The sequence below is a fragment of the Anabrus simplex genome, chromosome 3 (genome assembly GCF_040414725.1).
Source record: "Anabrus simplex isolate iqAnaSimp1 chromosome 3, ASM4041472v1, whole genome shotgun sequence".
Lineage (NCBI taxonomy): Eukaryota > Metazoa > Arthropoda > Insecta > Orthoptera > Tettigoniidae > Anabrus > Anabrus simplex.
Genome location: NC_090267.1, coordinates 453,442,966 through 453,469,358, shown reverse-complemented (window position 1 = coordinate 453,469,358; position 26,393 = coordinate 453,442,966). Strand labels below are relative to the sequence as shown.

General features: G+C 39.6%; 1 protein-coding gene across 2 annotated transcripts in view; it reads right to left on the bottom strand.

The window, feature by feature from the left end:
- LOC136867426 (uncharacterized) overlaps positions 1-26,393 on the bottom strand; it is a 168,686-nt gene that overhangs the window by 48,319 nt on the left and 93,974 nt on the right. For both annotated transcript variants that reach the window (XM_067144627.2, XM_067144628.2), the window contains exons 5-6: positions 18,377-18,601; positions 12,352-12,522 (exon numbers count right to left, since the gene is read on the bottom strand). In XM_067144627.2, coding sequence (XP_067000728.2) covers positions 12,352-12,522; positions 18,377-18,601 — 396 coding nt within the window. The remainder of the gene's footprint in view (positions 1-12,351; positions 12,523-18,376; positions 18,602-26,393) is intronic.

Sequence of the window (26,393 nt, the reverse complement as noted above, 5' to 3'; positions counted from 1 at the left end):
CCTAGATGAACAAATTCAAATCCTACAATAAAAAGTACAGCACTAAACACACACAATAAAGGACACTGATCGTAATTAAAATCATACAATACAAGAGCAAAGAATTTAACACCAACACAAAATGAGACACTAAATGTATTTGCAAGTATCAGTCTTGAGCTGGCAATGGACATAACTTATGTACAGAACACCTTAAAATTCCATTGCTTTTGCGAATTGTAACCGTACGCACTCGCCCGTCCTTCCCAGGATGAGTTTCCTCGACCGTTGCAAGTTGCCAAGAAAGAGGAGGAATGTTGTCGTCCTTAACTAAGACGATAGTTCCAGGCTGAAGCATACCTGCCAACTTTACAAAACAAAAAATCAGGAGAATTTGATATTAAAATCACGAAAAATCAGGAGAAATCAGGAGATACAATTGGTTAAAACTGCTTATTCTACATGTCCTGTGCAATACAGTACTATGATATATTTTTAACCCTTTTCGCTCGTGTGTCGACCTGAGGTCGATAGCCGTCACTTAGCGTTATAGCTCATGTGTCGACCCTGAGTCTACACAATGTTTCGCCGCTCGTTGCTAGGTTACCTGGGATGCCAGGGCTTTTGTACTCGTTTTGTAAGTGCTGGTCCCTTCAGGAAACCAAAAGAAACCAAATAGGTGTGTGTTAGTTTCTCTTTGCTTGGCAAAATTACTCCATTTCCTTGACAATGGAAAGCAGTCGCGTGAAGCAACAAGGTGGCGCACAGTCTGATCGAAGGAGAGATTCTTGCGTCTCCTTTGGCTGATTTTGATAATAGTAACCACGAAAATGATTAAAATTTTGAACCTGAAAGTGATATATCCATTAGTGATTCAAATGAAGATATTGATATCAGCTTCACAAGAAATCATGGAGGAGGCGACAGTATTGTGACTCGTCCCAGTCCCAGTCATACAGTACTGACTTCACATATACCTTGGAGATCGCGGAGAATGGCTGATGCAGGATTAGCCAAACTTCCTTACAGGTTAGTCAGTGGATTCATATGTTGTGGCAACAGACCTAAAATAGAACTAGAGCACTGGTAGCGATTTTTTTTTACTGATCAGTTGATAAACTCTATTGTCCATGAGACAAATAAATTTGCCGAAATGAAAATACAGCAAAATACTCCACTTCAGAAGAGATCTATCTGGTTTTCTTGGAAAGCTGTGACTTCAGAAGAGCTGAAGGCATTTATTGGTGTAATGCAGGATTATTTTAGTGAAGAATGGTTGGATAAGCAAGCAGGGCTCCTTCCAGCCATTTGCTTTGAACGCTTTCATGCACTCAAGATATACCATTAAGAAAGTGAAAAACATGATATTTGTGTCATGTAAATACCATACATACATTAATTTTGTAGTTCCTTCCTATATATATTGTTAATCCAGTACTTAATACCAGGCTTTAATATATGAAGAATGCTGACAGAAATAAATACGAGTTGGGAGAAATCAGGAGTTACAAATAATTCGAGTGGAAAGGGTTAACACTTATTGTCTCAAAGTCCGACTGTTGCAATAACGAGGCTACAAGGCTAAAATTTACACATCTCTTATTACCTCACAGGAAGTATGCGAGTGAGATGATCGGTTTCTGATAAGCCTTCCGAAAATAGTATGAACTCATGCTCCACACGTGTGAATCGGTCATGCACTTAAATGCCATTACTTAGCAAATGCATAGATAATATAATGATCAAGCGCCCGCGCGATTATGTGAAGCGCAATGCTATTTGTATCAAATAACTAGCTGCTGTACCCATGCTTCGCTATGGAATTCTCAGAAAGGCTGTCCGTATAGTTTTCGCAACTGAAGTCAACATACAGGTCATTACAATGACGACAGTACAAATGTCACGAAATGAAAAACACCACATTTTCTCACTTTTAAAGAAAAGTACTAAAGCGACGATCTAACAGTTCAAAGTTCCAGAGCTAGAATGACAGGGCCGCAGACAGCCACGAACACTCTTCCTGTGTCATTATTCCATTTACGATGATACTTGTTGTTTAAAGCGACCTAACATCTACGTCATCGGTCCCTGAGGGTACAAACAGACGAAATGTAATGACAAGTTAAAAGTCCGTTATCATCCATTGACCAGAATTCAAAACGTGATGACGAAGAATGAATGGATGGATATAAATTTAAAACAATCAGTGGATCCGACCCACAATGCCCCACATTCCCAGAAAGTAGCGTTAAAAATTGTATTACTGACCAAGGGACTGCTTCTAGAGCAGAGTCCTGAATCGATGATTGTTGCAGTCTAAAGGGGTCCAAAATCCAGGTCATTGGCCCCCCCGTAATGGTACTTATCGCTAGAAAAATAGAACCATGGTATCTGTCATGTTGCGGTACTAATCAAAAGTAACGTAAACTCGCGGTATTCCACACACAATGCTACTACTCACAGGTAATGTAATGCACACATGTAACAAAGACCTATGGTGTTTCTCACATTGCGGCGCCATTTACAGGCAACGCAAACCTCTGGTGTTCCTCACATAGGTGTACTAATCACAGGGACTCATACTATCCTGTGGTGTTCCTCACATAGTGAGTACTAATCATAGGCAAGGCAGACTCATGGTGTCGCTCATAGTGGTACTAATCACAGGTACTGTAAAACTCACCGTGATTCACACAATGTCGCTACTAATCACAAACCTATTGTGTACCTAACATAGTGGTACTACGCGCATGTAAAAGCGACCCATAGTGTTCAACGCATGGTAGTACTAATTATAAGTAGTCTCATAGTTCTAATTCAACCATCCCTAGGTCGCCCCTTACAACGGGCAGGGGATATCCGTGGGTGTATTCTTCGCCTGCACATTCGTGCACATTTCTCGCATTAATAAAAATAAACACAGATATTTCGTTTGAAAGCGGCCAATGAGCGAAGGACTTCCAGCCACTGGCGTAAAAAAGCTAAAACTGCAGGATTTGAAAACAACTGTTTGAAGTTCACCAAAAAATAAGCTAAAATTGGGAGAAACGATAGAATAATCGGGAGGTGGGAAAAACTGTCGAAAATCAGGAGTCTCCCGCCTAAATCGGGAAAGTTGGCAGGTATGCTGAAGGTTAGGCTGACTCGTCAACCATTTCTGCCACTGTTGTAAGCTATTAAGATAGTCATTAGACCACTATCTCCAAAAGTTCTGCTGCAGCGCCTAAATGTAGTACCATCTGGAAGTATAACAGTGCACACCATCACTAAGGTCAGGTTCAGGGAAGGATAGCAGGGGAGCACTGATCAGAAAGTGGCCAGGAGTCAGGTATGAGGGTTCATCACGGTTGTCTGAGTCTAACGAGCGGCCGTAAGTTTCGGCATGCAAAGCAGGGTATACATCTCGCGATATGTCAAGCAGGTATTGCCAGCAGTTGTTCGCAAATGATGTTTCATCTATTTCATAATGATGATGATGATGATGATGATGCTAGTTGTTTAAAGGGGCCTAACATTGAAGGTCATCGGACCCCAAGGATTTCACTCCAGCTTCCCAGAGTCCCCCGAAGTGAGGTGAATCAGGAGGAATGAAGTGCCAAGTGAATCCCTCTTGCGCTGCGTTGTTCAGCATTTCTGTCTTACACAGCTCCGATTGGTGCACCTTCAACAATTCATTTCTAGCCCCTACAAAGTTGGAAGCATTGTCACTATATAGGTTTGTACACCTCCCCCTCCTGGCTGTGAATCTTCATAAGGCGGCAATAAAGGCCTCTGTGGTCAAGTCACGAACTAATTCCAAGTGTATCGCCTTGGTGCAAAGGCAAATGAACAATGCTACGTAGCATTTTACCTTGACCTTGCTCCTGGTTACACCCTGTTTAATGTACAACGGGCCAACGTAGTCAACCCCGTATTCAAGAATAGCTGTGATGGAGTTACTCGAGGAGAAGGTAGCTGCCCCATGAGCTGCGTTGCTGTTGAGACTCATAGTCTGAAACAGTTCACACATTTGTGAATGACAGACCGTACCACTTTCTTTATGCTCACTACCCAATATTTGGACCTAAGAAAAGCTGCTACATGATTTGCACCAGCATGTATCAGGTGAATATGTTAGTCAGCCACAATCAACTGGGTTACATTATGACGCTGAGATAATGATTTGATGCCTTTCTGCAAATGGTTTCAGAGTTTTGTAAGCGTCCTCCTACTTGTAATACCTCGTTCCAATCTAGGAATGGGTTCAGATTTCTTATTGAACTTGGAGGTGAAACTGATGAGTTTGACTTCAACTCGCCTATTTCCCTTGCGAATGTTACACGTTGAGGAAGTTTGATACATATCTGAAGTCCCATCGCTCTTCTGCAGCTAAGGGTCCCGTTTTTCTTACGTTATGTCTTCTGGAATTGAAAACAAATTTGTTACAATAAGCCATCACCCTCTGTAGACGACGGAGAGATGAGAACCTTGTCGTGACTTCGTCAGATAGAGTGGCACTAACTAAACATTGTACCTTATCCCTTCTTTCTGGAAGTTCGTCTACAGAATCGCTTGAATCCTTAGTGGGCCAGGTACTTGCACTATGCCACCATTGTTCATTATATTGTAAGCTGAGTGGTCCTTCTCCTCTTGAAAGAACATTGGATGGGTTGTCTTCTGACATAACATGACCCCACTCGGCTCTTCCAGTCAACTGCTGTATCTCAGAGACACGATTTGCAACAAACGTTTTCCATCTCGTTGGTTCAGCTGCAAGCTACGAGAGTACTATTGTCGAGTCAGTCCACAAGAAAGTGTTGTCAATTTTCAGATTCAGGGTGTTGGTAGTCTTATCCACCAGACGTGCCAACAAAAGAGCCCCACCCAGTTCTAATCTAGGTAAAGACTATTGTTTCAGAGGAGCATACCTAATATTCCGAAACTTCACCATGTTGATTGGTACTGCGGATATACAAACATGCTGCAAAGGCCCGTTCAGAAGCGTCTGAGAAGCCATGAACTTGTATTTGGATGACTTGTCCCGTGCGAAGAATCAACCTGTCGACATGAATGTTGTTTAGTGCTGGAAGATCAGTAAAGATTTTAATACAGCCCTCAAGTAAAGGAGATGGTAGTGGTTCATCCCACCCTAGTTTTTCTTGCCACAACTGCTGCATGAAAATTTTACACATTACGATTATTGGTCCTATCAGCCGTAGTGGATCAAATATAGAGGCTATAATTGAAAGCACCTTTCGTTTCATGGGGCCTCCTTTGTTCTCCGTGATGTGAAACTCAAACTGGAACTTGTACAGAAAGGGCTGCCACAGCAATCCTAGCGTTTTAATATTGTCTTCCTTTTCAAATCATACGGGTAACTGTGATTCTCTCAGTTCTGCTGGTATTGTCTCAAGTACAGCCGAGTGATTCGAAGTCCACTTGCAGAGCGGGAAGCCTCCGCTTTGCAGCAACTCTTGTAGTTCTCGCAACTGTATAGCATTTTCCACAGTATCGCTACCACACAATACATCGTCCATGTAGAAGTCCCGCTTCAACACGCGAGATGCTGTAGGAAACACGTGGGCTTCTTCTTCAGCCAGTTGAGTTAGACACCTTGCGGCTATGAAGGACGCTAAGGATGTACTGTACATTACAGTCTTCAGTTGGTAGGTGCGTAGAGGCTCGGATGGGTGTTTTTGCTGGATTATGCGCTATAAGTTAACATCCTTGTTGTCTACTCTGATCTGATGATACATTTTTGTAATGCCTGCAGTCATTGCAATCTGATGTGTGCAAAACCTTGTCACAATTGATAGTAGATCTTGTTGAACAGTACGTCCCACCGCGAGAGTGTCACTGAGGAAAACGCCATTGTCAGTTTTGTAGGACGCATCAAATACAACCCGTCTCTTCGTAGTGGTACTCTCTGCCTTCAAAACTGCATGATGTGAAAGACAGCAGAATGCTTCTTCGTCCTTGCATATATCTGGGGCCAGCTTCATATGACCTAGGGTCTCATACTCCTCCATGAAGTTCACATAATCAGTTCGCAGATCAGCTCTCTTCTCAAGCTTCTGTTCCAGTAATCTGAATCGTTTCTCCGCTATTTTGTAAGAGTTTCCAAGTTGCAGACCTTCTGCCTATGTAGGCAACCTCACAATGAAATGTCCACTGTTGTCCCGTTTGGTGCGAGTTATGAAATGCTCCTTGCAGTGCTGCTCTTCCTTGGTTAGGGGATTTCGTCTAGTTGTTACTTCTTCTATTGACCAGAATTTTTCAATCTTCCTGTTGTGTGATGAAGTGGGCGGAGTTTCAGCTTTCTCACTAGTCCGAGCCCGGGACTTTACTGGACCTGATAGTATCCATCCTAACACAGTATTCTTCAATATGGGTAATTCATCACAGTTTTTCCCCCACCCTTCTTGCAACAGCTGCATAAAAATCTCAGCACCGATGAGCAAATCCACTGGTCCTCGCTTGTTGAAGTAAGGATCCGCCAATGTGATATCCTCAGGCAGGTTCCACAATTTACAATCAATATGGTTTGCTGGAATATCGTCTGTTATGTGAGGGAGTATAGAACATGTTATGACAGTTTCAAATCTGGACACATTACAAATGATACGAACGTCAACACTTCGAGATGTGGTGACAGCAGTGTTATTTATACCACTAATTGGAATACAGTTTATAAGTCGCTGCAGCCTCAGCTTACACGCAAGCGACTTGATTATGAAGTGCGATCTCAATCCATTGTCAGGTAGAGCTCGGCACTGGTGAATTCGACCATTGTTGTCTGCAACTCCGACTGTTGCAGTGGACAGCATTAGTTGAGACTGCGGCTTGAATTTTAGTATGCAGTAACTAGCATTACTCTGACCTTGTTCGTCGTCTCTAATACCAGTACCTCTACTAGCATGGGTATCCTTGTTTGTAGTCGTTTGATTGTGTGTGGCACTGTCGAAGTGAATCAAAGTGTGATGTCTATTTTGGCAAGTCTTACAGCTATCAGATTTGCACACGTTGACACTACGATGCCTAAAACAGTTAAACTATAAACCCTTCCTTTTGACAAAATCATACCGCTGTCTTGTGTTAGCTTGCAGAAATCCTTTGCACTAATGTAATGGATGATCTAAGTCACAAAAGTCACACTTCCTTTATGTAGATACGTATGAGTTAACTCGAATTGGGCTTTCATTGTTTCTCACATACTGGTCCTTAGGTGGATTTGCCGCGCTGCCCCTTTGTTCCTGTGTTGTCATCATCAATTCCAACACTCTTCCAAAAAGGTGGATACCTCAGCGAGTCTCGCAGAATTATCACTGGGCGATTTCATTTTGAACTCGCCACGGGTAGCGGGATCTAACTTGTCTAATATCAAATGCTGGAGTAAGGCTTCATGTAAAGGCACCGAAAGATTTGAGGTTCTGAATAGCGTTTAAATTGCTTACTAACTAGTTGTTCAACTTCCTAAGGTCTGATGCTGTATCTCTGTGACATGTAGGTAATGACAATAGAGCCTTGATATGTTGTGTTGCTATCAGTTTTCTGTTGTTGTACCTCTTGCATATAATTTCCCAAGCTACTAAAAAGTTAGGGTTAGAAACAGGAATGTTCTGAATTAATTGATAAGACTCGCCCTTGAATGATGAATGTAGATAATGACAACGCTGAACGTTTGATAGTTTAAAAAAATTATCAACAATTAGCCTGAACAGTGTCTTGAAAATGAGTCCAAGTCTCATACTGCCCATGAAATGTAGGGAGGTTAATGACTGGCAATCGTATCTCCATGGAATTCTGTTTGGAATTATCGCAAGAATGCTGAGATAACTGATCGATATTCTGCTCGGGGGTTGTGCTCTTTTCTATCAATGTAGTCATTCTCGCCTCTAAATTGTAATAGTTTTCTTCGAACTGTTCCCTATCCCGTTCATGATTTTCATAGTTCTCGTCGTCATTAATCTCGAGTTTACAATGAACATGCTTATATTCTTCCCAGAGTGAATGTAATTGTTTCAACCTGCTACGTAATGCATTAATATCGGTGCCCACCATAAACTTGTCTACATATTTACTGATACATATTGTACCGGGAACACCGCTACGAGAGAAGTTCGAAGTATGTTTGTTGAACTTCGCGCGAGATGGAAGGTAGGCAGCCCGCCGAACGCAGTGACGTACCCAGCGAGTGACGTGGCCGCCGTAAGCCAGCTATCCGCTACCATATATGGTAATGATCCAGCTCGTCCTCAAAAGTACATTTTTAAGCTAATTTATCGCTATTTTGACATTGCCAACTTGAAAGCCTTTACAATGGACATCATATCTTCAGATTTCAAGAAAATCCGCCGAGTATTATAGAAGTTATAAGGGTAGATAGTACCCGAGTTCTAGACACTTCCATGCGAACGTGTATAAAAGGACCTACGAATTCAGTGTCTGTCACTCCGCCGTCTCTGTGACACGGGTGACAAGAGAAGTGTTGTGCGTGTCGAACTTCTAGTCGACAGTCTGCGAAATCCAAGTTCGGTATTTTCTCTAAGTGTTGTATCAAGACTTTATCATATTCTTGAAGTGCCTGAATGGGACTTTACTTTTGAGAGCATCGTATTGGAACTTTGTCATATTGCCGCATTGGGACTTTGTTTTTTTTTTTCGTGTGTCGTGATTGGACTCTGATATTTTCTTAAAGTGCCATATAAGAACTTTGTTTTTTTTCCTGAAGCGTCTCATTGGAACTTAGTTATTTTCGCCAAGTGTCGTTATAAGACTTTATTATTTTCTTAAGGTGACGTACTGGAACATTGTCATCGGAACTTTATTTTCTTCGAGTGTCGTGTTGGGACTTTAACATTTCGACACATTGGAACTTTATTTTCTTCGAGTGTCGTGTTGGGACTTTTAACATTTTGGCACATTGGAACTTTGTTATTTCTATACATTGGAACTTTGTTTTTTTTTTGAAGTGCCACATAAGGACTTACTTATTCGATGACGATTGAATTTCACGCGTGTTGTGTATCGCATTGAACTTACGTTTCGAACTTATTCGAACTTATATTTTTGAATCAATTTCTGGAACATTGAACTTAGGGGACATTAAACATTACGTTTAATTGTGAAATATGCAATGCTTTCCAAGTGCTGCACAGGGACTTATGTTTTGATTCTTAAAGACTGTTACAATTCGGAATACGCATATCGCATTTCCCGAAAGCCTAGAACTTTCCAGTATTTTGAGTGATCCATAATTTATGAGGTCAGACTTTTTCTTTCGAATATTATTTTCTTTAATGGCTATTCACTTCGCTTATTAATGCAACAGGCCAGTTTCCGAGTGCTACTTATTCAGTTCATTGCCAAAATGTTTTAAATCTTCAGAACTATGCATTTAGGACTGCAGTGACAGTAATCCTCTAGAACATTCTGACTTACAGTGGGCTTGCATTATGAACCTGCATTTCTACCAGTACTTGTTCTTCGAGTGATTATTCCAGAACGTTTTGATTTAATATCTAGAGTGCAGTGACCATAATTAAAAGGTCATATCTGTTCAGACAGTGCCCTGAATGTGTGGAGTGCCGTGCAGGAAATTCAGGTGTGAATTACGTCCCGAATCTAACCCAGGAACGTGTGCCAATCTTCGAGACATTCCAGAACGTCGGGACATTCCAGAACGTCGAGACTTCCAGAACGTCGAGACATTTCCAGAACCTCCAGACATTCCAGAACTCCTCATCCGAGCAGGTGTGATCCCTGCCCAGTCGATGTCCAGCACCATTCCAGGACTTGGAGGTACCAACCAGCCTCGACACTTCCACGCTGCTGTACGAAGGTGATATGAACTTGCTTTTGATGATCAATAAACTCAATTTATCAAAATAATCTCTCAAATTGATGACTATACCTCTCTCTGTACCAGCTCCAATGATAAAGCCACTCCTTTGATTAAGAATCATGCTCGTTCATTTAATATCAAGCGCCTTAAAGATATGTACACATTTTTACGGGTACAATATCAGTGACCCTTTAATGACTGCTTGTTGTTTCACTAACAGGTTTTCTTCATTAGACTCCATGATATGAGTTAGGAAAGAAAGGAAAAATGAAAGGAATGACTGACCTCTGGTATAGTGCTCTGATGTGCACTTATCCTTTGTCCGCCTCGTCTAGTTCAGCATGCCGCAGGGATGATACACGTGCTCCAATATTCTCTCCACAGGTTGTCAGCACTCGAAACATACACTCACAAACACCGGAGGACCATGTAATATTATAGCATTACGACACTTTCACGAATCCTGCCCGGCATGACCATGTTCCGACCTCATTGGACAGGTCCCTGAGAACGCTTGGTGCTAGGAACAACATGCTGGTTCATATGCATAGAAAGATGAAATGTATTTAATTATACATATACTAGGTTTATTACACTATATACACATCGTGATACATTTGTTTAACCTGTCGCTCATGCAATGGTTTAGATATTTACAGAACTTGTCTGCATAGCACATTTCACCATAGTCCGGCAGCTGTGCTACTTTCTAGTTAACTCACTCGCTCACCCGATTGCACGCGAAGGTGCCTGACCACTCCTGATATAAACAGTGCCAATGCAGTGGCGCTCTGATCAATCACAAACAGTAAAGACAGTTCTCTTCGGCAGAAATTTCAGACAGGTCCTCTTTGTTGTATGACACAGCAACAGAACTACCATTGTAGAGAGTAATGTGAGGCAATCGTCTCTGTGATCAAAGGTGTATGTGTTATGATAATACAGGGTCAAAGTGCACCTTTAACAATATCAGGGAGGTAACATTGCTATGAAAGGAAAATTTTGCCTTTAGAAATGTATAGTTGAGTCTTGTGGTATATTACCTCCACCAAGGGACCATCAGCCCTCCTAGAGAGCCACATCTACCTGAACCTATTGACCTCTTTAGACTGTATTCATATTTATCCCCGAGTCCACGGCTGCCTCTTCTGCCATCTCCATCGTACCAAAGTCCACCTTCTCCACCGTAGAGGCTGTTGAGGCCATCACTCGTAACCCGGAGCTGGGACCCTTACCAGATGTTACAGACTTGGTTAGCATGCTCTGGGACTCACATAGGCAGGGGCCCCACTCCCTGGGTAGGGCTACTTCCGAAGAGGTACTGCTACCTGTACTTAATTTTGATTATATCAAAATATAATTCACCTCCCATGTAAACACAAACCTTCTGGATACCCACAACAAACATTATATCTATAGATCAAATTGTTCCTGATAAAAGTGTACCTGCGAGGTACTTGTGATAAATTATGAAATTAATTTCTTGTGAACTTCTACAATACACTCACTTCTTTTTTGAGCGACTAAGAGTTGATTGACTACGAGTTGAAAGCTTTGATTAACTCCTTGATTTTGCTGTAGTGATCGGCATGTATAAAGTTTCCACCAGCCAATTAGCCCAATGTGTTAGAACAGGTTCCAGAGGGACAGGTAGATATAGAACGAAATCTCTTAAACTTTTGAATGTGAGTAGGATCTTTCAGCAATACCTTCTTAATGGGAGGAATTATGTCTCCATCTCCAGGGAAAACGTTTCTCGTTCCTTCTGCTAAACGATGTAGATCATTGGCAAGGCAAGTGACATAAACCATAACAAGACATAAATTTTCTAATGTTTCTCGCATTGTAATCATGTAAATAGCACTGAGAGTAACAAAGAGCCAAATTTTTCATTTCTTTCTTCTCGCAGCCAAAGGATGCTCTGACAGTGCAAGCTAGAGTGCAGTGATTGGTTATCTCCAACACCATGCATATGATTCAATGTAGTTTTCCTTGTTCTATGGCATCTAATTTCCCCACCCCAACATTCACAATCAATCATCCTCAGCTAGCAGTTATCAGTGGTCTCATCAATTGCTTGTTAAATACAGAGATCACCAATGTCAGCACTGATATCTTCAACAGTCTGTGTTCAAGTGTTCAATTAATGCAAATAATTATTGTGCAATATCGACCTCTCCAGTACACTTTGACCACTGATGTCCTCAAGGAAACTCCCAAAATTACTATTTTTCAGCACGCTCTGCAGCACATTGTGAAAAATTCTACAGGTTTCATTTAACATGTGCAATCAATGTAAAAAATTAATATAACTTGTAGCTCAAATGGATTTGAGAAAAAAGTGGATTTATGGATTTCAAGAAAGCACCATTTTAGTCCTATAGTCCTTTGTTAGATTACACATTTATAACCTTATGGAAAGAACACAAAAAAATATGTTGAAATTTTCTAATTTAGATACAAGGAAAAAAATAGGTTACACGTATGTAATCTGGGCCCTGCTTTAAAGATATAACACACAAAAATGCATAGTAACTTATTGAACTTACAGTAGCAGGAAGATCATCATCGTCAACAAAATCGTTCACAGCAACCTGAGTGAAAGGAAGGGCTTTATCAGAATTGGAATTGGCAGCTGCATTTGCAACAGTTCGTTTACCACCAGCAGCATTATCAGTGGAAGATTCCAAAGGATCCAAGGACCCAACATGTTCTCCATTCTGTAATGAAAGAAACCACTTCAGCATTTTACGTTTATGTAATTATATTTACTTAGTTCTATGATTGATAAGAAGCAAACAGCAATAAGTATATGAAAATCCTACCAAAGAAGGAATGTGCATCAGTAACAAATTAAAAAAATAAAGAAGTACTACAACAAACCAAACATATGTGTATTGCTTAGTGAAAAAAGTACCTGAATTGGAAGGAGAATACTGTATTTATGCTAATAATCCCCACATCCTAATTTTAGGAAGGCTAATTTTGAAAAAATGAAATTAACTAAAATTTCTTTCATCGAAAGAGTAATGTAAGCATAAACAAATATTTCATATCACCTTGCGATGTCCACGTGGTCTTTATGCAAATATGAACGTGTAAATTTATGGCTATTTTTTAAATTTTATTTTTTGTCAATGGCTTTACGTCACACCGACACAGATAGGTCTTCTTGCGACGATGGGATAGGAAAGGCCTAGGAGTTGGAAGGAAGCAGCCATGTCCTTAATTAAAGTACAGCCTCAGCATTTGCCTGGTGTGAAAAATGGGAAACCACGGAAAACCATCTTCAGGGCTGCCGACAGTGGGATTCGAACACACTATCTCCCGGATGCAAGTCACACAGCCGCGCGCTTCTAACCGCACGGCCAACTCGCCTGGTAATTTACGGATATAGCTGCTTTGCTTGAATTTATCTCAGATGATAAAAATACCTTATCACTGCTAAAAAATACATTTGCCATGAAAATTAGTGAGTACGCCTAGGTATTTCATTAATCTTAACTTGCAATAAACTCTATTCCCTGTAGATCGAAAGATTCGTTGTTTCTTGCATCACCAGAATCCTCTGTTAAATTACTTACAAATTTGTTGCACTCCACATCTAAAACACTTTTCACACGTGGTCTCTTTATACTTTGATATTAAAACGACCAATGATCAACAATATTTTTCATGCAATGTAAACATTTCAAACAGGCACACAACTTGGATGTTAGTTTTGCGATACAGTAAAACCTTGCTAATTCAAAGTCACTGGGACGCAAAAATCAGAATTGGAATTACATTATGTCAAATTAACTGCCAACTTGTACTTCAGAAATGTCAAACTTTGCCGCGTCACAAAAAGACCAGTTACTGCATGCAATTAACACTGATTCACAGTTTAAACCTTTCAAATGCCATGGAAAACAAATATTTCCAAAATGTATCCAACAAAGTGCATTTACAGTATTCAAATAATGTACTTTGATAACTCACTGGCAAACACAACCTCAGGCAATTAAAGATAAAAGGAAGAAAAAAAAAAAATTCAAAACCAGGAGAAGTTTATGCTGGCTCTCCTGTGCAAGTACTTTGTTCATTGGACTACTCTACTGTCTGCATTTTAGATACCTTGTACTAATGCGGAAAGAACCCGATGCCCTTAAAACATCGTGGCTTATTGAACATTCCTATGACGAGGGGAGGAAGTACCATATTTACCTGCATAATAGATCCTCTATCTCCCCACTTTTACAGCCATATAAAGGAAAGGGGGGTCCAATATGCGATAACCTCAAATTTTGTGCAGTGAACACATGACTTCTAGGCTATAAAGAATGCAAACATTCTACACTGCTCTTTAACAAACTTATGCATGTACAGTATTTAAATTTTACTGGCTTTTTTCGTTAGAAGGCAGTATTTCTAAATGTAAAAAGTCAATAAATGGTGAACACGACTTTTAGGCCTACATATAAAGTAAACATAATCCATTTTAATTACTCATAATATCACGTCATTCGTTTCATCTCACTGATACCTCTGACGAGGTCGACATCAGGAAAGGCAATTAATTAATTGAAGGAACAAGAATCCACCTGATTGATACTTTCACTTTTATTTAGCCTTAGGCTACTTCAAAAGACATTGAATTAAAAACTTCAGAACATGTTTCAAATGCATTGCATTCATCATCAGCTGCTTACATTTGGCAAAAGTAAAATTAGCTAAGAACAGTCTCACAATTGTCTTAAAACCTTAAAAACAAGTGTTAGTCGTACATGTGTGAATGGATGTGTGTGTGTGTGTGTGTGGTTGGGGAGGGAGGGTAGGGGGGGGGGGATGCATTGAAGGCAATTGTTAGTCAAACTATAACTTATTATTAAAAATCTTAATGTTAAAAGCACTGATGGACTAAAATATAGTTCACTATAAGTCTTGTGAATCTTCCATAAGTTCGTTGATTACTGAAGAACTTGTATGCACTATGTGAAGTATTTCTGTTGAACTGTTGGTAAAAAAGTTTCCTTAAGAAGGCATCCGGTGTTTTCATGTCTCTTGTCTCCTGTTGGGTGGAGAGGTGTGGCTTGTTTCGAATATGAAGTTTGCTATTTGTGGTTTGAATTGAAAACAGTTGGATCGTATGTATCACGACATGTAACCGGCAGGAAAAAAATGCGGTTATTAGTTGGAATTTGAAAAACGTGACGGATAATAAGTCTTTGAGTGTTGGAAAGTATGGAAGTATGAACTTACACTTGCCTTGCGTGTTTGTTTAACTTCCCGTGCTACGGGAGTGGGTTTAATCTGGCTGCCTTCAACCTTGTATTGTAACTGTGTGCTGTAGTTCGTGAGTTAGCCTGGTTAGGAGGGAGGGGAAATGCGGACGTGTCGTCATTTGTTATATCGGGCGGGGAGGTGGTTACTGCTTGTGACGTGTCGGCCTTGTGATTGCTTGAAGTGTGCACTGGGCGTGTTTTTGCTTCCTTCGTAATAACTCAATGTATCTCAATATGCATTCGAATAAGGGGTTTCTCTGTTCATTTACTTCATTCAAATTCTTGTCCTTATTAATTGACTTGTCTAGAAGTATATGAATATTTTCTAGACTGTTCATTAACCTTCCCTTGTTTAGCCTATTGAGAATTGCAAGGTATACGGTCGTAAAAACTCGCTATGAAAATTTGTCTCACTTCATACTCGTCCCCGTAAAGAAAAGGGATAAGGGCATCATGTTATCATATTATGCAATACTTATACAAAATAACTCAATGGCCAGTCATTTGTCTCTATGAGTTGATCACTACTTTAATTTTAATTGCCTTGCGTCGCTAATTTCCCTCCAACCGGCGTGTCGTCATCCCAAGTGACATCATCTTCACTGCCATCGAGACCAAGAGCATTCGAGGTCCCGTCTTTTTGAACCTTTCAAAAATAGTCATTCCTGACTACAGAGTCCAAAGTGTGTGAAGCTATTCCCAAATGGTTTCTGGAGATGGTCTCTGATATTCCCAGTTGGTTCATGTGTAGCAGAAGCCACTCCTGAATAAAGCCGTGTTGTTGAAAGCCTGACAAACCACCACCTGATAACTAGCGTATGTTACGAGTTGTATTTCCGAATGTAACACATAGTGAATAGAAGCATTCTTTTGATAACTGCGGCTGAAAGCCAGACCCTTATTTTTAAGTATATTTGCATGCTTGTTCTCTACATTTATCACATCAGGATTTACCTAAACAGCTGTAAATGAGATGAGACCGGATTGTTTAGGTTAGGTATGCTATCGCCCGGATAGTGCCAAAAGTTCCACGACGGAAAGAATAAAAATAAATAAAGGGAAAGTTTGCCGCATTTATGGATATCTATAGGTGTGGCGGTAACACGTTTTATTATCATAATGTATAATTTTGTACATTCGTTGTCTCTCATTTTTTATTAACGCATACCCTCGTTTGTTTTGTTTGGAGTCTCCTAAATTCATTGAAAGTAAGTGGGGACATGAAAAAAAAGATCAATATTATTATTATTATTATTATTATTATTATTATTTGTTAGGTGCGTTGGCAACTAAAACAATTGCAAGTTTTAAGCCTACTTCTCTCCCAAAAACTCTATATTGGCCCGAGTTACGAGATATTAAACGATTACTTTGTTAATGATCTCACCTGCCCATATTAATAGACCTAGCAACAACTGTGAATATTTCTTAACTAAAGTAAAATCGTTTCCTCATCTCAAGGTGGTGCAGCTCTTTTATAGACAGGCGCCCAGTAGAAGGGAATTGCATGTACCATTTTTACCGCAAATCAACCTTCCTGCCATTTGTAAATCTCTGGCAATACCGTACCAGGAGCCGAACTCAGGATCCCGAGAACAACAGCTAATTGTGCTAACCATTACGCTGGTGAACATTCTTAACTACAAAACACAGACATATATACATGACTGATGCGTGCTTGCAATGCGCAGGTTGGATACAAAACTATTCACTTATTTGTGCGACGTCATCACAGCTGCAGCAGACATTTCTTAACTACGAAAGATAGATGTACAGCATGACTTTGACGCGTTTTCATTGCGTGAGTTGTATGGACGAAACTCTTTACAAATTTGTGTGATGTCATCAGAGCTGAATAAGGCTTGTACCCGCTTCGAAGCGGAATCGTTGTTCTTCTCCAATTACGTTGAGGGGGGTGGGTCTTGTATGCGGGATTTATTTTTTTCATTTTCTTTGTATCGAAAATCCAAGGGGGAGAGGGTGTCTAATACATGAGTAAAATACGATACATAGGAGGTCTCTTGCTTCCGCCTGCATTGCAACATGACAGAAACTCTATCCTAGTACAATTTCCCATCATGGCACTTCTGTCGTATTTCAGGAATGCCAACCTTTGCCGCATCACAATGTATTCTAAGATCCATTAATGCATGCAGTCACCTTGATGCACAGTTTAAACCTTTCAACTACTATGGAAAGAACTATTTCCGAAATGTATCCAACAAGGTGCATTTACATTATTCAAATAATGCACTTGGATAAATCACTGACAAACATAACCTCATGCAACAACAGGAAAATAATAAACACAATTCAAAGCAACGACAAATTATGCTGGCTCCCCTGTGTAAGTGCTTTATTGTTTGGATTACTGTATTATTTGCATTTTTAGATGTCTTGTACTTGCACAAAAAGTACCCGATGCCCTTAAAACTTTATGGCTTATCGAACTTTCCTATGATGAAGGGAGGAAGTCTTTTGCTTCTGTCTGCATTGCAAAACAGTACACGACCCCATCCCCTTTCAAAAAGTTAGTTTGGGCTAGGCATAAAAAACAATGCAGTTTCATTGGCATTGACAATATTGCTCAGTGCGTACGAACTGATTATAATTATGAGCCACGCTTTTTCGCCTACTGTCGGCATTGTCAAGTGTTCGCGGGTTCTGCTTCTCCACACACTGCCTATTACGTGATATTGTAGCGTTCCTTAAAACTCTGAATACAAAAGAATGACAATTTCACTCGAAATTGCAACTATGAAACACACTGTCGACACACCAAAGTGAAAGTGTGGAAAGCTACCCCTGCACATTCCAGAAGACGCATTCTATCGTGACATGGAGAAATTTTGAATTTAAATTACTCTGTAAAATACTATTTTTTAAAAATGTAAAGGCAGTTTTAAATTCAAAGTCTGAATTGTTTTCCATTCAAATATGACAAATGGGGGCAGTTTTCTTCCAATTGCAGTTACACAAAGCATAACTGTACACCCAACATCGAAAACTAGGTGAGCAGGAGCGTGTTGCCAACCTTGATGCAAATAAAACTCACACCCCAATTTTGTGCCTCAAATAAAAGAATTAAAAAATATGTGGGGATTATTTGCATAAATACGGTAATGATATAACACAAATTATGATCTCTCTTTGATACATTCTTCTAAAAATAAACATCTATAGATTAAAAGATAGCTTGGAGCAGGTTTGATCTATAAGACAATGAACAGACTTTTGCGGAATGAAGTTCTACTGTAACAAACCTCAGAGTATAAACCAAGAAATCTTAAGTAAATAAATAGCAACTCACCACTGTATCAGAGAGTTTCCGACGTTTTCTACGCAACTGGGTGTCTGGTGACAGAGCAGTGGTTGTGGAATCATCTACATCTTGCTGCTCCACTTGCATAGGTTGCTGTTGCTGTTCTGCACCTTGAATATCTCCTTTCTCATATTTATTTCGTACATTTGATAATCCCTTGACTTGTAAAGCCTCAGCTGTAACCAACAGCCCATCCAATTCAGTCTCCAACACCTGCAAAAGTGAACATTTTCAGGTAATGTGTCAGAAGTAAACTGAACTAAATCTAAGCACTATCTTGTTCTACAAGACAACCTAAACACTAATTAGGTACAACATGAACCTCTCAAAATGAAATAGTTCTTTGTAACAAATTAACAGATATTTTTTAAAGTCAACATTCTGCGTTCTTTGGCATGTATGTATGTATTGTGATGGTGTCCACTATGCCAATTCCAAGCCGAGTGTAGCAAGCTGGTTTGGCCCCGCTCTCAAGTGAATGTCACAACTGGGCTATTGGCCGTTGCCTGCGTGCCCACTTCAGGAAGGAGGAGCTTGTAATGGGATGTGCCCAACTCCCTTTGGTCTCTCTGGAAACCTCTGGCAATTAACAGAAACCTTAAGAAATGGGGGCCAAGAGGTTTTTTGGACATATCCAGCTTCCGGACTGTTCTGGAACCACTGGCCAAAGGAATCTATTGGGGAGTGCAGTCAATTCAGCTTGAGAGTGAGTGCTGTCGGGGAAGTTCTGCTGTTCAGCTGAAGTTCAGGCTGACTTAACCCCTTAACTGGGTTTGACACCTAAAGGCGTCTACAGCTATTGCACGAGTATTGGGTTTGACACCTTTAGGCGTTCTTGTACTTCTAAATGTGTTCTTACGTAGGGTTAGCTGCCTATAGGTGTTTGGCTATCCTTAATCACTTCTGCCATCTACTACCGTAATTTAAAACTAATTGCATTCATTTTAGATGTGATTATTGCTGTCCTATTCATTTTTATTCGGTCCTACACCAGTCGGGTAGTTCGTGCCTATGCGGCAGTCCGACAGCTGTCTCGTGTTGCCTCGTACGGTCCGCGCCAAATTCTTCGTAAAGAATTTATTTGTGCATATGTACATTGAAATTACTAAATTTGCGAGTTGTTGTCATTGTTGTTACAATACAGTTGTTCTGCGAACTAAATTGTCCATGTTCTGATAACTTTTAGTAAATTGGACTGTGTATGGTGGTAAACTGTTCTGTGTGACGTGACATTGGCTTGGTTAGAAAAGACGTTGAATTATCTGAGAACCCGACTCAAGAAAACATTGTGTTGTGTGCCTGTCAAACCAGAGGTGACGGAAAACTGTCTACTGCTGTGAGGAATGTGATGTGGCACTTTGTGCTTGCCCGTGCTTCCGTATTTACCACACTGTGTGCGCAATTTCTGAATGACCTATGAACCAGAAAGTATGTAGAACCTATTGATGCATATCTGAAAACTTGAAAAATGTCATCATAATAATGATAGGAACACTTTTTATATTCACTTTTGTATGAACACACTGTGTATATATTTACGGGTTTACAAGAAAAAAAGTAATAACATAATGCTATTGAATTTCTACTACATCACTAATCTATACTAATATTATAAAGAGGAAAAATTTGTATATTTGTTTGTACTATAAATTGAGGATAATTATGTCCACCTTTTCAATACAAAAACAATGTGACGTCATTAACACATCACATATTTATTACCTTTCAAACATTGGGACCGGTTTTGGCATTATTTGTATGCCATCATCAGCCATAGGAAACTTTGTGCCAAGGCCTAAGTACAATTTTAACATAACTTACAACATACATATATATATATAAAAAATTGAACATATTCTTACATGACTATTAAAATTTGGTGTACACCATAAAACCTTAGATTAAGATTGGTAGCATATTTTATGTGACATATTATAACTTATTTCCTTTATACAATTATTTGACTAAAGTTAAAGCTTTTGTCAGTTTTTATAAATATTACAAAATGCTAATTGATCTCTCGTAATTAACACACTTTTTTGACGAAAAGTACAGGCGAAAACTTTGGATGCGTAAATTATTCAAGGAATTCAGATATTTACAATTCATTTACATTTCAAAGATACATCAAATATAATATAAACACAATTCGTTCAACTCGTTTGCGGTTATCGTCGTTTGGCGTAAAATTCCGGCGTGAGATTTTTTCTGAAAATTCAAATAGGGCACATCAGGTAAGTTAGACACGTGGGACTGAAGTACCGACACTGGAATATATTCTTGCCATTATGAGCTGACGATACGACCTGAAGTGAAATAAACATGAACTAATAAAAGTACAATTCATGTAATATCATAACAATGACATACCGGCAAAAAAAAAAAGGCCGATGACCTTAGATGTTAGACACCTTTAAACAAGCACATTATTGAGGAGTGCCCTCTGAGGAAGTATGGTGGACCAGCCCAAGATGCCATCAGTGCAACACCCTCCTTCTTAGAATAGCTACAGCAACTGGACATTGATTTGTAAATGTGAACGCTACCAACATTCTTGTCCTTGTATATAGTGTAAATTTTCTTTTTCCTTTGTATACTTGCCATACGATAAATAAATAAATAAATAATCATCAAAAAAGAAAACTGTCCCACATGAAAAGAGCTGGGCATCGAAGGAGGGACCCTGCTACATTACCCCAAACCGTTCGTAACCAATCTTGTACGAGTGACATGTCAATCCACCCTTCTTCCTGAATACGAACGTGGATCACTTGCGGAAATTTTGCTTTAGGCATTGTTTTACGTTTTAGAACAATGTAAGGTGCAAGCTTTCTGCCATCAGCTGTTACAGCAAGCCTTGCAGTACATCGTTGTTTTTTGCTTCCGGTAGCGCGCACGATAACACTGTATTTTCCTTTCTTGCGGTTCCTATAAGGGAGATCAAATATTCCTTCTCTTTACGCTTTGGGCCGATGACCTTCGATGTTAGGCCCCTTTAAACAACAAGCATCATCATCATCATCTTTACGCTTCTCAATCACAAAGCAATGAAAATGGTTTCAATGATTCGTAATTTTTTGGCATGATGATGTTCTTCGCTGTAGAGGAAGTCCATTTCTCTTCATAAAATTAATCAAGCCTCGGCTAACTTTCAAATCCGAGACACTGATTCCATGTGCAGCGGTTATTTCACATTCTTTAAAATACTGCATTTCGTGAAAAATGGCTTATCCAACGTTGCGTAACGAAATCATATATTTAAGCAGATCCTCCTCTACTTGTGGAAACTTGCCACTTTTTGGTCCGCGAAAGGCTTTGCAAGACTTGTTGGCCGCTTGAAGTGAACGCCTGTTACCGCAGAAGTGCAAGTTTTTCATTTGGGCATTGAATACTTGTTGCCTGCTGCCCTATTCCCGTATGTTTCGGCGTAACTGATCACCGCGAGTTAGTAGAATGCAGTATTACTCGAATACTGTGAACTGACAAACAATTCTGAGATCACAGAATGTCCCGTACCCGAAACACTCGTAAAACTAGTGCAGTGAGATTTCCTGCCCGCTAATAACAGCACGTTGCCCTGTATTTAGAATGCCCGTTTTCGCAATAGGAAGCCTGCTACTTGAGTAGTTGACATCTTTATTTCGAAACGCATCCGGAGCTGCGTGATGGATGTTCGAAGTTGTGGGTGCGTCAAATACGTGAACATTTATTTTCTCCACTTTGGACTCAAAAATATTGGGATGCGTAAATTATGCAAGGGCATTAATTACGCGAGAGAATACGGTACTTTCTTTATCAGACGGTAAAATAAACGGAAATGTATAGGTTTCTCTGATCACTTGGAGATAAGGTTTGTTATATTTTTTGGCCATAACAAGAAAATAAATTATCTGTCACCGACACAACCCCCTTAAAAACATTCAACTCATTAAAATTATGCACTTAAATACGCGAAACCTACCACATACAAAACAATTCAATATGTCCTATTGGTTATTGACATACGACTTTGGCAGTGAGGGAAAGCATAGAAATGCAAGAAAAAACAAGTGGCCTACAACTCCAATGAAACTACGCACAGAAACGATGTTAACAGCGCGCGAGCAACAATAACAAACTCATTCTTTCATCCTGATTGACTGAGTCGCTAGCGCGCGCCAGCCTGTCTTGCTTGCAGGATGACTGCCGCCCCGAATCCCCAGCTGTATTAAAGCGCACACGCTGCTGTGGTGAGAGGGAAACACGATACACGAAGGCGCCGGACGAAACACTCACGAAATAAAGCATCAAATAAATACGCTTGAAAATGAGATTTCGTAAATTACACAAGCACATAAGAATTTATTCTAGGGGAAGAGTATTGGCTGTACTAGAAGTTATATTGGTCGAAAATAGGAAGAATTTAAAATAAATCGGAAAGTCGGAAGACGAGTTAAAAACCGGAGTTTCCGGGTAAATCGGAAGGGTTGACAGGTATGGGGCTATTAAAGGCTAAGGGAGATAACCCCGACAGAAAAATCTTCGGAAGTGATAGGCCCAGCAAGCCAGCTTCTGAATAATTAGGAATTGCTTTCAAAACTAAATGAGGCCCCGGATGGAAATATTGTAATCACCAAAATAATGACTAGTTCCCTCATTGGTAATGATATTAATGACTGTTCAATACCCAATGCTCCATCACAACCAAAGAGGAGAACACACAAAACTCGATATGAGATTGAAATCAAAATTGCCACGCTAAACATTCTGACACTAACTGGCAAAATAGAGGAATGTGTAGACTTAATGAAAACAAGGAACATAAACATACTGGGACTCAGTGAAACCAAGTGGAAGGGAAAAGGATCAAAGGAACTCAGAGAGGGATACCATCTATTTTGGTCAGGTGGAGATCAAGCAAAAAATGGAGTTGGTGTTGTTATGGATCATCAAATGAAAGATCATGTAGTAGAAGTAAAATATGTTTCTGATTGGATTCTTCACATAATGCTGAAATTGGATCCTTCCCAGAACATCAACATCATTCAGTGCTATGCACCACAGACTGGTTGTAAAGATGAAGAAAAAGAACATTTTGAAGAAGACATAGAGGAAAGAAAAGAGGAGATGGAACAATTATCATAGGGGATATGAATGCTCAAGTAGGAACTGTGAGAGATGGATATGAAAGTATTCTAGGAGCACATGGATGGGGTCCACGAAACCCAGAAGGAACTAAGACTACTGGACCTCTGCCTGAGGAACAACCTTATAATAGGGAACTCATGGTATCAAAAACAAAAAAGCCATAAGGTCACAAGATATGGATGGGATGGAAAAAGTGAATCTCTTATAGATTACTTTTTTTTATTATCGAGAAACAACTACAAAATAGACTGTTAGATGTGAAAGTGATTCCTAGTGTCTCCTTGGAAAGTGATCATAGATTCCTCAATGGATACTTAAAGTTTAACAAGTTAAAAGAAGTAAGAACCACACAGGTAAAGAAACTCAAGACCTTGAGGCTGAAGGACAATGATAAAATAATAGAGTTCCAAGAAAACATCAAATCAGTGATACCAAAGACAGATGAAAGAACAGTTGAGGAGGAATGGAAGGATCTGAAAGAAAATCTAGTAATGATAACTGAGAAGGTTTGTGGACGAACCAGTAGCACAAGAAGATGGAAGGAAACTCCATGGTGGAATGACAGAACAAGAACTGCTGTCCTGAACAAAAACAACATGTTCAGAAAATATTTCAAGAACCAGACTGATCATAATAAGGAACTATACAGGGTTGCTAAAAAACAAGCAAACAAAGTTGTTACAGAAGAACGAGAGAAGTGGTTGAACAAGTGGAGTGATGAATTGAAAGATGATGTTAATGGTAATAAGAAAATGTTATATGGGATGATGAAAAATAGAAAAAGAGATAAAGAACACTCCAAATACCTAAGAGATGATAATGAAAATCTGATCACTGAAGATGAGAAGATCAAAGAGACTTGGAGGACTTACTTTGATGAATTACTAAATGTGAATTGCATGCAGCCTACACAAAAAGACAGTACCGGTACTACCTCCTGCAAGTCTGCCTCTAACAATAGGTTAGAATTAACATGAAATGATGTACAATATGCCTGGAAATACATCAAAACTGGAAAATCAGCAGGGGCTGATAAAATTAATGGAGAAATGATCAAGGCAATGGGCATTTCTGGAAAACATTGGATCTACAGACTCTTTCGTAAGATCTGGAAAGAAGGGGACATACCAGTCGATTGGAAAACAGCCATCATAATTCCAATCTTCAAGAAAGGAGACAGAAAGAAATGTTCCAACTATAGAGGCATCACTTTAACATCTCAAGTTGCTAAACTTTATGAAAGAATTATAGAGTGTAAAATCAGACCCCTTATTGAAGAGAACCTCTTTGAAGAACAGTATGGATTCAGGAAGGGGAGATCAACAACTGATTTAATCTTTACAGTCCGTCAGTTAATGGAAAAATACTATGAACACAACCAAGATTTATGGTTAGCCTTTCTGGATATCAAGAAAGCATTTGATGCAGTGAATAGAGAGAAGGTGTGGGAAGCACTGAAGAAAATTGGAATACAGGATGACATGATACACCGGATCAAGAATTTGTATGAAGATACCCGAAGTAAAGTCAAAACACCTGTAGGAATGACTGAAACCTTTGATATAAAATCTGGGTTAAGACAGGGTGGTGTTCTGTCTCCTCTTCTTTTCATCACTGTGATGAACGAGATCCAGAGAAAAGTTCACCAAACCATTGGAGGTAAGAAAATGAAAGTTATATTGTTCGCGGATGATATATGCTTGTGGGGAGACTCTAAAGAAGACCTTCAAGAACAAATAAACTACTGGACAGAAGCTGCTAAAGAATATGGACTCATCTTCAGCCAAGAGAAAAGTGAGGTTATGGTCATGACGAGATATGGGCAACCAATGGGACACATTGAAATGGAGGGGAAACAGCTACAGATGAACCATCAATTCAAATATCTTGGAAGTGTTATCTCTGATACTGGTTCTATAGATAAGGAAACTTCTCACAGTATTCAGGCAGGTAGCAACTTTTACAAAATAGTTAAAGACATAATATGGAACAAGAAAATACCAACAAAATGTAAGAGAGTCATATATGAAACTTATTATGTACCAATCCTGACCTATGGTTGTGAAATATGGACCATGAGAAACAAAGATGTTAGTAGAATCCAGGCAGCAGAAATGAAATTTGTCCGTAGCATGATTGTCAAAACACGGAGGGACAGAGTCCGTAATGAGGACAAAATAACAGTGCAGCGACTGAGATGGTATGGACATATGCGACGCATGGGTGATACCAGATTACCAAAAAAAATGTACGATCTAAAACTTGAAGACAAAAGACCAAGAGGGTGACCAAGACTCAGGTACAAGGACATGGTGAAGATTGACATTCAACAGAGAGGACATACTTTGGAAAGCATTGAAGAAGGAGAGAAGTTCAGGGACCGCAACTGGTGGAGAAGCCTCGTTTGCCGACCCATCGCTTAAGATGGAACGATGTGGGATATGTATGTATGTATGTACATACGAATAATAATATTTATACCACACCAACACAAGCAATAAAATGCATAAGAGTTCCCTTTATTAGACTGCAAAATGAATGGAAATTTAATTTTACAGGTATCTCTGAACACTTAGAGATAACGTTTGTTATGTTTTTTGGTCATAACATGAAGAGAAAATACCATAAACTGTCACCGACACAATTCCCTGCAATACATGCAAATCATTAAAATTATGAAGTAAGAATGAACACAAATGCACAGAAACATGCAGAACTACCACATAAAAAACAGATCAATGTGTCTCATACATTATTAACATGACTTTGACAGGGGGGGGGGGGGGGGAGGAAACAAAGAACCGCAAGAAAAAACACGCGGCCTACAACTTCAACAAAACTACGTGCAGAAATTATGGTAACAGTGCGCAAACCATGC